Source organism: Strongylocentrotus purpuratus, unplaced genomic scaffold, assembly GCF_000002235.5.
Source record: "Strongylocentrotus purpuratus isolate Spur 01 unplaced genomic scaffold, Spur_5.0 spur5_contig_866, whole genome shotgun sequence".
Classification (NCBI taxonomy): Eukaryota; Metazoa; Echinodermata; class Echinoidea; order Camarodonta; family Strongylocentrotidae; genus Strongylocentrotus; species Strongylocentrotus purpuratus.
The window spans coordinates 2,627,273-2,639,885 of NW_022145575.1; the positions used below are offsets into that span (position 1 = coordinate 2,627,273).

The window sequence follows — 12,613 nt, forward strand, 5'->3', positions numbered from 1 at the left end:
GCAAAGGGGAAAGTAAAGGGGGCAAATGGAAAGGGGAAGGTAAGGGGGCAAAGGGGAAAGTAAAGGGGGGGAAAGGGGAAAGCAAAGTGGGCAAAGGGAAAGAAAAAAGGGGGGGGGGCAAAGGGGAAGCTAAAGGGGGCAAAGGGGAAGGGGTCGGGGTCAAAAGGAAAGGTGGGAGGAGAGTTTCTTACATGTGTTTCTTGGAGCATCTTATTATGTCCTCTTATATCAGACTTGACAGAGTGTTGATGGTTAGCGAAGTCAGGTCTCTCCGCATCCATGACGTCGATGAGGAGAAGGGTCTTCAATCCTTCCTGGTTGACCGACATGTCAATCATAGAGAACTGGTCCGTGTGGGGCTTCAGGAAGCCTGCACCTGTGATGGGATTGACATGGAGCTTGGGATTCAAATCTTAGCGTGATACAGTAAAACCTGTCTATAAAGACCACCCAAGGGAGACAAGAAAAGTGGTCTTTATGGGCAGGTGGTCTTTATGTACAGGTTCCTGATAAAGTACATGTTTCAATGAGAAACCATTTTCAAGGGGGGAAAAATGTGGTCATTGTAGACAGGTGGTCACTAAAGCAGGTTTGACTGTATATCAATCACAAAGAAACACATTCACATCACGAAAGTGAAATATTTCATTTTTTAGTAAGTACACATGTATGTGGTTGAACCCTCTCAATAATCCTAATAAAGCACCTCTCCTGTCGTGGAAAAAGATTGGATTAAATTTGTTTATACATATGATCATTTGTTCACAAAGGTAGAAATTTATACATGGTAAATCCAGGGTGAAATAAAATTCTTTACCGCACTTGGAAAATGAAACTTGGGTACTAGAAATTTAATGGTAATAATAATGAAATCATATAGAGCTGCTAATTACATAAAGCACCATGATAATACTAGGGTACTTCCAAAATGAAATATTTAGGCCCAGGTTTAAAACCAGCTGGCTGATCTTACTTTCACATTCTTACTGACCGAACCTCGCAAGTCTTCTCATTCTATTGTATCCCAAGTTGGCCACTCAGTATTCAAATTTGCATTTCTTTTCTTATTTAAAATCTTTATATATCAATTTGAAATCCAACTACCACATAAGTCTGTGAATATTGATGTGCATCCCCTCTTTCTTTTCTCTTCTTTTTTCTGTCTTTTCCCCCTTTTACCAATATTTTGTTCCTCCATATTTGTATTATTATGTATCCTTTGAGGATAGTCATACTATCAAGCTTTGCTTATTTTGTCAACCCTCCTGTTTGATGTTCTCGATTAGTTACACCCAGCCTTACTTTATTCTACATATATTCTTTTGTCATGTGTAAATTTGCAATATTTGTTTGTTATATATTTGTAAAAATGCAAAAGAAAAAGAAAATCAAACAGAAATAAATAAATCAAATCAAATCAAATCGAACTTTATTTGAGAATTGATATGTGGTACAATAATGGAACTACTTGAGGACCGTTTGTAGACAAGAAATCCATTTATACTAAATTACAGTTCTGCAGTCCAGATATAATTCAGTTTATTTTCATATTTCACATTTCATGTTTCAGTGTTGTTTACAAGAAGTATAATGATTATAATAATATAACAATAACATCACTTTGGTTTGCTAGTACAGTTGTAGCTACTTGCAAATTAGGGACTAAATAAAAGTGGAGATGAGGGGGTCCAAGGTAAAAGCAATGCTTGTTTGTTGTAGGCTATATCTGGAGGGTTATTTCAGGGTAACAAAATAGTGAGAATGAACAGGGAAAGATATTTTTGAAATGTAATGTTAGTAAATAATACTTTTTAAAAAGATCATTATGCTTACCATCCAACTCTAGAGGTACAGATGTTGTCAAATAGAGGTGGAATCTTGTGTTATAGCTGTACATGTGGCTTCCGATCCTCACCGACTTCTCCCCTTCCTCATTCTCCACTACATTCCTACTCAACACGTCATTAAACTTCACATCCAAGTCCTTCCTTTCCAGGTTCGTGACGACCAAACTCAGTCCCATTACGACGGACTGGATCAACCTCTCTTCCAGCAGGAAGTCGTCGGCCGACACGACCCAGAGGTTAGAGAAGGGTCGTGCACCGTCGAGGTCGACGGACAAGGGATGGGTTGTCATGGAGTGGTTGCTGGTGCCCATACTGTGGATGTCAAAGTCCTTCTCGCTCATGTTGTCCTTAGGAGTTACTCCACCATTCCTTTATAAACATGGAACAATCGTAAAATGAAAATAGTAAAATATGGTCAACTGAATTTAGTACCTTTCCACTAATTATGAAGCACTATTAGACGATGAAACAAACTACAAATTAATTATCACTACTCAATTGAGCTATACTTAAACACTTTTGCATATTATCTACACATTACAGTGAGTTTACTTCAAAAATATGCAATTTAAGAAATTAAAGAAAAATGCACTTATTACATACTCTACATTTGAATCATTAGCCATTGCCCTAGGCTTCGTCCTATGAAGAGTTGGAATTCATCCGCATCACATGTGCCTTCACTGGAGATTGATAGTAATTGCAACTCTGTTCTTAAGCGATGAGCCCCAATAAGTTTGCAGTTCATTGATTGTACGTCTTGTGATCGATTCAGATTAATTGAAACTGAACCCTGATACTTGAGAACTTAAAGCCTGTCTGCACTAGTTTGGCCAGGGGGAATAGACCTCAATGACAGGTGATTATCTCATCAAATCAGCTCTCAATTAACATAAGAAAGAGGGGATCATGGGGGACCAACAGGCACCGATTAGGCATTGTTTGCTATATAGAAGGCGCAAGTAGCTATAAGTAGTGCAGTGGGGCTTTAAGAGTTGTTTTACCTAGCTTAGGACTATGACTTACGTGGTGAGTGTCCTAGGTGTTTCAGGAAACTCCGTGCCATAGTCTGTCTCTCCCCCAAGAGAGCTCTGATCGGCCCTACTCAGACCAAAGTTTGAGGTCGCTACACTCTCCAGGTTCCTGCTCTCCATCAGATGCTCCTCCGTCAGCTGGGGGTTGTTCAGTTCTTCCTCCAGACCACCATCCTGGACGAAAGATTCCTCTGTGTCACATGAGAGGTCAAAGGTCAAAAGTTAGGTAATCAAGCAAGAGATATTTCATTTTTCATTTATTTCATGTATTTTCATGTAACATATACATATTAAAATAAAGTACAAGTTTGTTTGTTTTTTTGTGATAAAATAACAATCAATAATACATAATAAATAACAAAGATAATTAATCAATATAGGGAGCTGATTTAACTGAGAGAAATATCATGGGACCTACATGAAAGCAAGCTTGTAAAGCTGTATGCCCCGGATATACATATAAGATTTACAGAACTTCATGAGTGAACAGAAAATATGCTTTGATAACAAAATAACAAGAATATCTAATAATCAATGCTTTGTGATGCTTTGAATGCATATGTGGATAAACTCTATGTGATATAAGACAGAAATTCATAATCAATCCTTTATGGTGAGTGCCATTAAGTTTACAAATGACTATCACATTGATATAAAAATGAGGCAACTTTTTCCTTTCAATTGTCAATTATATTTTATTTCTTTTTTCGTGGTTCATCTTCACTTTTTTTTAAAATTCATGATAGCTACTTTAAAACTTTTAATGCATAAATCCATGTTCGATTTTAATAACATAGAAAAGCATTTCCTTGCCCCTACAGAGTATATAAACAATCAAAATTGGAGTGGATTGAACTATCTACTGCAGTGAAGCAGAGCAAGCAAAAACCCCTTGTGGGTCAACATATTTCAGGGGTGCATCAGGGAGGGGGGGGGGGGGCACAATTTTGAAAAAGGTGGGTAATGAGGTGGGGGTAAAGGTGGGTGGGGGATAAGGTGGGTGGAGATTAAGGTGGGTAGGGGATAAAGGTGAGTGGGGGATAAGGTGGGTGGGGTTAAAGGTGGGTGGGGGATAAGGTGGGTGGAGATAAAGGTGGATGGGGGATAAAGGTGGTGGGGGTAAAAGTGGGTGGGGGATAAAGGTGGGTGGGGGATAAGGTGGGTGGGGGTAAAGGTGGGTGTGGGATAAAGGTGGGTGGGGGATAAGGTGGGTGGGGGTAAAGGTGGGTGGGGGATAAAGGTGGGTGGGGGATAAAGGTGGGTGGGGGATAAGGTGGGTGGGGGTAAAGGTGGGTGGGGGATAAGGTGGGTGGAGATAAAGGTGGGTGGGGTAAAGGTGGTTTGGGTAAAAAAAAGTGGTGGGGTAAAGGTGGGTGAGGGATAAAGGTGGGTGAGGGATAAGGTGGGTGGAGGTAAAGGTGGGTGGGGGTAAAGGTGGGTGGGGGGTAAAGGTGGGTGGGGGTAAAGGTGGGTGGGGGTAAAGGTGGGTGGGGGTAAAGGTGGGTGGGGGTAAAGGTGGGTGGGGGATAAAGGTGGGTGGGGGATAAGGTGGGTGGGGGTAAAGGGGGGTGGGGGTAAGGTGGGTGGAGATAAAGGTGGGTGGGGGTAAAGGTGGGTGGGGATAAAGGTGGGTGAAGATAAAGTTTGGGGATAATGGTGGAGATAAAGGTGGTGGGGTAAAGGTGGGTGGGGATAAAGGTGGGTGGGGGTAAACGTGGGTGGTGGTAAAGGTGGGTGGAGATAAAGGTGGCGATTAAGGTGGTGGGGGTAAAGGTGAGTGGGGATAAAGGTGGATGGAGATAAAGGTTGGGGATAATGGTGGAGATAAAGGTGGTGGGGTAAAGGTTGGTGGGGATAAAGGTGGGTGGGGGTAAAGGTGGGTGGGGGTAAAGGTGGGTGGGGGTAAACGTGGGTGGTGGTAAAGGTGGGTGGAGATAAAGGTGGAGATTAAGGTGGTGGGGGTAAAGGTGTGTGGGGATAAAGGTGGGTGGAGATAAAGGTTGGGGATAATGGTGGAGATAAAGGTGGTGGGGGGTTGGTGGGGATAAAGGTGGGTGGGGGTAAAGGTGGGTGGGGGTAAAGGTGGGTGGGGGTAAAGGTGGGTGTGGGATAAAGGTGGGGTGGGGGTTAAAGGTGGGTTGAGGGTAAAGATTGGTTGTGGCCTCCAACCCTTATTCTACCACTGTGTTTCTTACCCTCTTCTTCCTCTTCATATACAATTTCATGGAAACTAGCCAATCCTTTCTCCTGCAGCTGCACTATCCAGCTAAGAGCTTGGTTATCTGGGTCGATCAGGAGTGGCCACTGACGCCGTCTTCCGATTATACACGCACGGGTATATAGCGCATTGTCCACTGAGAACTGATCGCACACCACGCTGCTGCTGTGCCTCCAGTTGTCTAGCTCTTCCTTATCACTAAGGATATCTACATTGATGGAAAACAGGGACAAAAAGAAAAATGTCATAAAATTGAAAATATAACAACAAACAACATTTAATCTTGAATACAGCCATGTAAAACATTTTTTGCAATGACCTTTGCACAAAATTGATATACTCTTTACATAATAGTCAATGTCTCATATTCCATTTAGTACACCTAAATAATTGTAGAAGTCAATCCATAGGTTAATGGTAAAGGAATTTGAAGGGGGAAAATATGTAATAAAAACAAACATCTGGAGGGCGTTTCACAAAACTTGTCATCAGTGACAAATGACAATTTTGTCATAAGCTACTTCTGATTGGCTATCAGCAGATTTGTCACTGGTTTTTGTCATTTGTCATTGAAAAAAGGCTTTGTGAAACACCCCCCTGGATACCCAACTACATGTATGTGCCAAACATTAGGCAAGAGCATTTTCTTTTCTGTGTGGGTAATACCTGCATTGAACCCTGCCTAACTCATTAAAAAAACTTACCATGAATGTTCATCTTTTATAAACAATAATAATTAATAATAACAGGCAATTTTAGATCGCACCATCTTTCTAGACAGTTCTATTCCAAAAGCGCACCAATTAGTGATTACCCCGCCTTTAGTCTTACTGCCATTCAACGCTCTAGCAGTTCAAGGAATTAATTCCTGCCAGGTACCCATTTACCTCACCTGGGTAGAGTGTGGCAAATGTAGATTAATGCCTTGCCAAGGGACATTAGTGCCGTGTCGGGGATCGATCCACGACCTTTGTATTTCAAGTCAAGTGCTTAAACCACTCGACTACGACACTTATTACAAGTATGCAATCTGAAACAAACATGTACCAGTCCAACAGTACATAGCTTGTAGCTGTTTGCAGTTACAAAACATCCCTACCTACCGGACTTGCTCTTAACCTCAATCTAAACATTTTCCTTCATTCATATTTTTCCTCTGCTTACGTACCTTCTACACTGAAATTCTGTCTGATGGGTACAGCAGGGTTAATCTCAGATTCTGGCTGTTCTCTCCTGGGCGTCGAACCGTGGCTGCCATCATCGTTGTCCTCGTCAATGATGGACAGCTGCGGAGGAAGATCAACTTCTGCTGAAGGGCTGTCGTTGTCAGGTAGGACACCATTGACCTCTCGCGCCTAGTTTAGGAAAGAGAGAGGGGTCTTGTTGATTAAAATATGTTCCTTGCAGTTTTCAAAACTTGCTCTCATTTCTATTATCTTGTCATTGTCCCTTTGCATTGTTTAACCACTCCATATCATTAAAAACATGGCTATATGCATCATCCTGAAAAGTTTAATCAATACATTTTTAATTGATTCCATTTTAACTATGCTACAGTACTTTGCTTCACAAAGAAAATGGATAAAGGGAATAAAATGGATCACAGATATATGTCTTTTTCAAGAACACCTTAGCATATTTTTGGTAAGGCTTGTCATCATGCTAGAAACTAATGTCTACCAAATAAACGATGTAAGATATATCATTCAATTCAATTAGGAACATTGCTCATACCGCATTCAGAGCAGGACTTGCTGCAAAGGAATTCTCCCTCCCATTCGGCGTGCTGCCCCTCCCCGGTACAACTTGGTATCTCCCATTACTGCAGGCATGCAGCCAATCGGCAAGCACCAGAGCTCTGGTGGTCTCATCCATTGGGCCCATGTAGGTGGTGCAGGCCGCTGCCAGGAGGGAGTCACCAGGAGCAGTCTGGAGGTGGCTGTTAGACAGGTCCAGACTGTCCTTCCAGCTCTTGTGCTGCTCTTCCATGTTGCCCATCATATCTGTAGCTACTTTGATCTTGGTCTCAATGGTCTGCATTTTCTTCTCATAGAGTTTGACCTGTCTGATACTCTCTTGATATTCCTTGCGCTTCTGCTCCAGAATTCCTTTCATGTCCTGCGCCTTCACTCGCTTGCTGCCAAGATGACCTTGTGCCTATATATACAAAGGGTTGGCATACACACCAAAAAAGCCAGGTAAATAAAGCTAGTAATGGAATGACATTTCATGTTAAAGGGAGATAGTCATCAGTTCTTGAGCAGTAAGTCATAATTCGCTGATATCAGACTTGGTGGAAATGCCATTAATGTACAAGTCTGCACACAGCAAACCTGTAGTCTTAAAAAAAAAGAAAATACCCCCTAGTCTCTCGGAGAGTCTTCAGATGGTCTTCGGAGCGTCTTGGGGTGAAGATAAAGACTTTGCCATATGGGGGAATGGGTGGAAAATGCATAGCATTACAGAAGGCCCCTATTGGCAAGGCTAATCCTGGTGATAACATCTGTTATTGGATATACACCCAATTGGTGTCGATTTCTCTGTAAGAGCCCACTATGCGTCTTTAAACAAGCTTGAAATGTGTCTGAATGACATTCAGTAACATTATTGAAACTATACATCTATGTCCCTTGTGATCTTTATAAGTAAGAAGGCAGGCAAGGAGATAAGAATATTTACAAGCAGATGAAAGGTGTTCATCCTGAGGGAGGAGGAAGCAGGGAGGAAGCAGGGAGGAAGCTGAAAAGATCACTACCAAGAGGATAACAAATAGATCAGGGCCCAGACTTATAAAAGAGTTGTGAGTGATCCAAATCAATCGGAGTCCTCCAATCAATCACAAGTTTGCAGTCTCCCACCTCTTATGTACATAGTTGCCATTGATATCAATCGCAAATAAGTTGCGATTGATATCAACTCTTTATAAGAAGGGTCCTGGTTCATATCTGGCAATCGGTAGTAATTACCCCAAATACCTGTACATGCATAGCTACAGATTCTACTAGGAGGAGTTTTGTTTAGAACTCCGAAAGAGATGGAGATGCTTCATTAACTAGATGGAACTTCGACTGCGCGCAGTCGAAATGATGCCTCCGTCATAGAGCAATTTTACAAACCAAAACAGAAGAAATTGTTCAAATTCAAGTTCAATTGTAATCCATTAACAGGTTCTCAGAATATCGTGATTACAAGCAATTTCTCATATACATATATGACCCTTTGATCTTTGACCACATGACCCTAACATCTACTCAGTTCATTGGCTCTGCAAGATGTCCCGAGTAAAATAGTAATCCATCTGTCAGTTCTAATGAGAATGCGTTCACAAGCTATTTTTGCATACATAATGAGCCCATGACCTTTGACCTCATGACCCAAGAATCTACTCAGTTCATTGGCTCTGCAAGAAACATACATGATCTAAGTTTGGGAGGAATCCATCAATCTGTTCTAATGATAATGCGATCACAAGCTATTTTTGCATGCATAATGAGCTGCATGACCTTTGACCTTGACCTCATGACCCCTAAATTTAATCAGTTCATCGGCTCTGCAAGTAACATACATGACCTAAGTTTGGCAGGGATCCATCAATCGGTTCTTGAGATAACGCGATCACGAGCTGTTTCAGCATACATAATGAACCCTGTGACCTTTGACCTTTGACCTCGTGACCCCAAAAATCTAATCAGTTCATCGTCTCTGCAAGATACATACATGACCTAAGTTTGGCAGGAATCCATCAATCGGTTCTTCAGATAACGCGATCACGAGCTGTTTTTGCATACATAATGAGCCCTGTGACCTTTGACCTTTGACCTCGTGACCCCAAAATCTAATCAGTTCATCGGCTCTGCAAGATACATACATGACCAAAGTTTGGCAGGAATCCATCAATCGGTTCTTTAGATAACGCGATCACGAGAACGGGACGTACAGACGTCCGTACGTCCCGTTCTCGTGATCGCGTTATCTAAAGAACGTACGGACGTACGTACGGACGGACGGACAACCCAAAAACATAATGCCTCTGGCTACTTCGTAACGGAGGCATAAAAATGTTTACTTCCAACTGTTTACGGTTGAATTAGAGTAATGTAGGTGCATATGCACAATGATTACAATGTTCATGTAACTGTTAGTATAACCACTTTTCCACTATTTTTCTCAGTTGATGTTATATTTTAATTCAAATAACTCTAGTCTACTCGTGAGCATGTTACATACGTGAACTGACTAATGATCTTACCTCTTGAACTTTAGCCTCTGCTTCCTCCACGCCTTGCAGCTTGGGTCTCATGTTGCGATGGATGACGGCATAGGCATAGACAGCATGCACCCACATGCACAACGAGCTGGCCGCGACACTGGCCGTCTTGATGACCTCGGGGTCAAAGGTCGGATCCTGGATGAAGAGCACGTTGAGCTTGTGGAAGATGTCAGTGGGGATGGCGGTCTTGTCGTAGAACTCAAGCTCCTGGAAGAAGTTCTTCCGGTTGATGAGGACCTTGCCATTGGACCAGCTGAACAAAATGAGAATTTCCAAGTGTAAGGAGTTGGAAAGATAAAGTCCTTATGTACACCTTTCATTATCTCAATCATAACTTACACTACATAAATCAGTGTGTTATAACCACCAACAGTAGCAAGCAACTATATCATTTGTTTAAGATGACTGCAACACTGAAGAGACGTATTCATTAGTCTCAATAACATAAGGATAAGGGTATATAAAAACAGATACGTAATCACGCTGAGAATAAGGAGGTGACATGATGTATATACTTAATGTACATTAAAAATTGTATAGAGATAAAAAAAAAAAAAGAAGGGGGGGGGGAAACAATTATAAGATGTAAAAATAGAGACTTCAAAAGGTTGGAAACATACACCAACACAATGAAATGGAGAAAGAGTGAAAAAATTCAAGAGTTAGAACTAGACACAAACAAAAAAGGGGGAGACAAGATACTCATACTCACAAATTTGTGAGAGAGAGAGCAAGATGAAAAGTGATAGGGGGAAGAGGGAGGGGAGGAGGGGATAGATAAAGAGAATGAGATGAAGAAGAAAAAGGAGATAGGAAGGATCGAGAGAGGCGGCTTACTTCATCTGTTGTCTGAACATGAGGCATACAGCATTGATGACATTGATGACCTTGATTGGTGGAGCATGGAATGTACGTAGCTCGTTCAGGGCAGACTTGTCCAAGCTCCTTAGGGCATGGAGAGCTGCCTCGTACACAGGGTTCACCTGATCACATGAGGGGGGGATGTCAAGAAAGTTATATGTTGGTAATTGGCTTGATCATTTATCATCTAAAGCTTTTTCTTTATTAAATTCAATACTTCAGTCAGAAATGAGAGTATTTAATCATTTTTCGGCTTTAAAAAATACTTGGCCAACTTCGGAATTCAATCAATGCTTTGATCTGGCTACGTATTTTACCCTAAACTTAAGACAGCTCCCTAGCAGACTTAAGCCAACTATATTGGAAGTATTGATTGGCAGGCTCATGGTTTTCACGCAGTCATCATAAGCTTTGCATAATAATATTAGCGCCCATTTAATGTGAAGGGTAATTTAAATTGAGCATTACTTTAGATTGACCGGGATATGTAACAATGCTTATCAGTATTTTTGCCTTAAAGTCAGCTTGCGAAAGTCAATTGCTTAAATGTAATCTGAATAAGAGTTAAGAATTTCACTTAGCCAAGCCGAATGCTTAGTAAAAGTTTTACTTAAACAAAGTATGGAATTGAATACCAGCCTAGATCTCAACTTACCTTATCTAGCTCTGCCTGTGCTTCTTTCTTCATGTCATTTAGAGGTTCCTGCAGTGCCGTGATCTCTTTTTCATCCTCAGTACAATTACCCCTTGCCTGTTAAAATAAACATACATGTATAATTATACTTCTTCAAAACACATCATGATGATCGTTTTACCTGACTGCTAAACAACAAGGGGACCAACAGCTTTAAGTCCTCTCCAAGGGACTTGGTAACGAGGATTAATGCCTTACAAGTCCATTGACTTGGTTTTGAATTCGGGACCTCCTAGTTGACCATATTGCTCTACCATTGAACGATTTGCGCCTTCCAAAAGTGGCATAAGCTGCAAACATTTAACTTTTTAACAAAAAAGCAGGAAATTGTTCTCTCACATTGATTTCTAAAACTAAAAAAGAAAAATCATGATGAACCTTAAATTCTGTTTATCCTGGATGATCTAAAGCATGTGAGTTACACAATGACATGTTCTAAACTTGAAAGTTTAATACAGTGCTTTTATGTGTAAAGTTAAACAACTGTATATATGGTGCTCATGTGTATAGGACAGAAGGACACACAAGATACGATATACATGTACATATACACGTAGCTTCAAGAGGTTCAATAACTTCACATATTATGATAAGTTTGACAATGGTATTTTCACAAACTCATGGATATTTAGATGCTCTTTGAAGAAATAATATCATTCCATTGCTACGGTTTGGTATTCAAAACATTACAGACTTCTTCAAAGCAATATCTGGCAACATACCATCAGTTTGATGATAATTTATTTACATCAGGAGTATGCGGTAACTTTGTATGTACATATTAAATACATAAAAGTTGCCCAAGAAAATTCACTCACATCTGCAAATATCTGCTCGCACTCATGAACCTCTTCCAGAATCTGCTCCGTACGTTGTTTAGCCTTCTGGTGTTGTGGATTGAGGGCAGCAATCTCGGCATGATAATCAGATATGCTGGAAAAGGCCTCATTCACCTTGTCCAGTGCCTCTTCAAACTTATCCACATTCGCCTGTGTCAGTGTGATAAAACAAATGAACATTTCAATTAAGCCCGTTTTAAGTTCCCCTCGTATTAGTTTAACTACACAAAGACTTGAGAGGGAGGGATGAGGGCACGTTTTCCTGCTTATTTTCTAGAACGAGTTTGATTTTTGAATATCTAGAAGCCAATATTGTATGATTATCACCAATCATCATTGTTATATTTCATCACTCTGATTTGGAGAGGAAAGACTCCAGTTAAGCTGGTTAAAACCCCTTAGAAGATATCAACCAGATAGCAAAGGGAGAAATATTAGACTTATGCTGCCCAAGATACATCACAGAGTTGTAAATTTGTGTTTGATTGATAGCACCTTCAAAAATCAATAGCTTTCTTATTTTTGATTGGTCTTTGCTCAAACTTTCTCTCATTTTTTTCTGCTTGTATTAAAACCAACTTAATATCAGGGAGGCCAGACTTCCCCTTTAAAGTGACTCGATCGGTAACATTGCCTCAGATTCTGAAACAAAATCCTGGATTTAGCTCATGCTGCAATCATAATTATAAACCTTTAGGTCAGTCAGGAATCCCATGACTTTTACAAGCCGATCGCCTGTCTGATTATCAACATATTTATGGTTGGAAATAGAAATTTCAAAAACTGTTTTCCTAACGACTTTTATAATCCTACAGTCTATTGGGGAAAATAAGTATGGTAAAACCGGTCA

The 12,613-nt window shown here is 40.7% G+C and overlaps 1 protein-coding gene across 1 annotated transcript in view; it reads right to left on the reverse strand.

The window, feature by feature from the left end:
* LOC754570 (dynein heavy chain domain-containing protein 1) overlaps positions 1-12,613 on the reverse strand; it is a 117,553-nt gene that overhangs the window by 13,803 nt on the left and 91,137 nt on the right. The window contains exons 67-76 of the mRNA XM_030973886.1: positions 11,743-11,913; positions 10,886-10,981; positions 10,207-10,352; positions 9,349-9,622; positions 6,834-7,256; positions 6,268-6,454; positions 5,077-5,307; positions 2,874-3,072; positions 1,834-2,216; positions 192-376 (exon numbers count right to left, since the gene is read on the reverse strand). Of these exons, the coding sequence (XP_030829746.1) occupies positions 192-376; positions 1,834-2,216; positions 2,874-3,072; positions 5,077-5,307; positions 6,268-6,454; positions 6,834-7,256; positions 9,349-9,622; positions 10,207-10,352; positions 10,886-10,981; positions 11,743-11,913 (2,295 nt within the window). The remainder of the gene's footprint in view (positions 1-191; positions 377-1,833; positions 2,217-2,873; positions 3,073-5,076; positions 5,308-6,267; positions 6,455-6,833; positions 7,257-9,348; positions 9,623-10,206; positions 10,353-10,885; positions 10,982-11,742; positions 11,914-12,613) is intronic.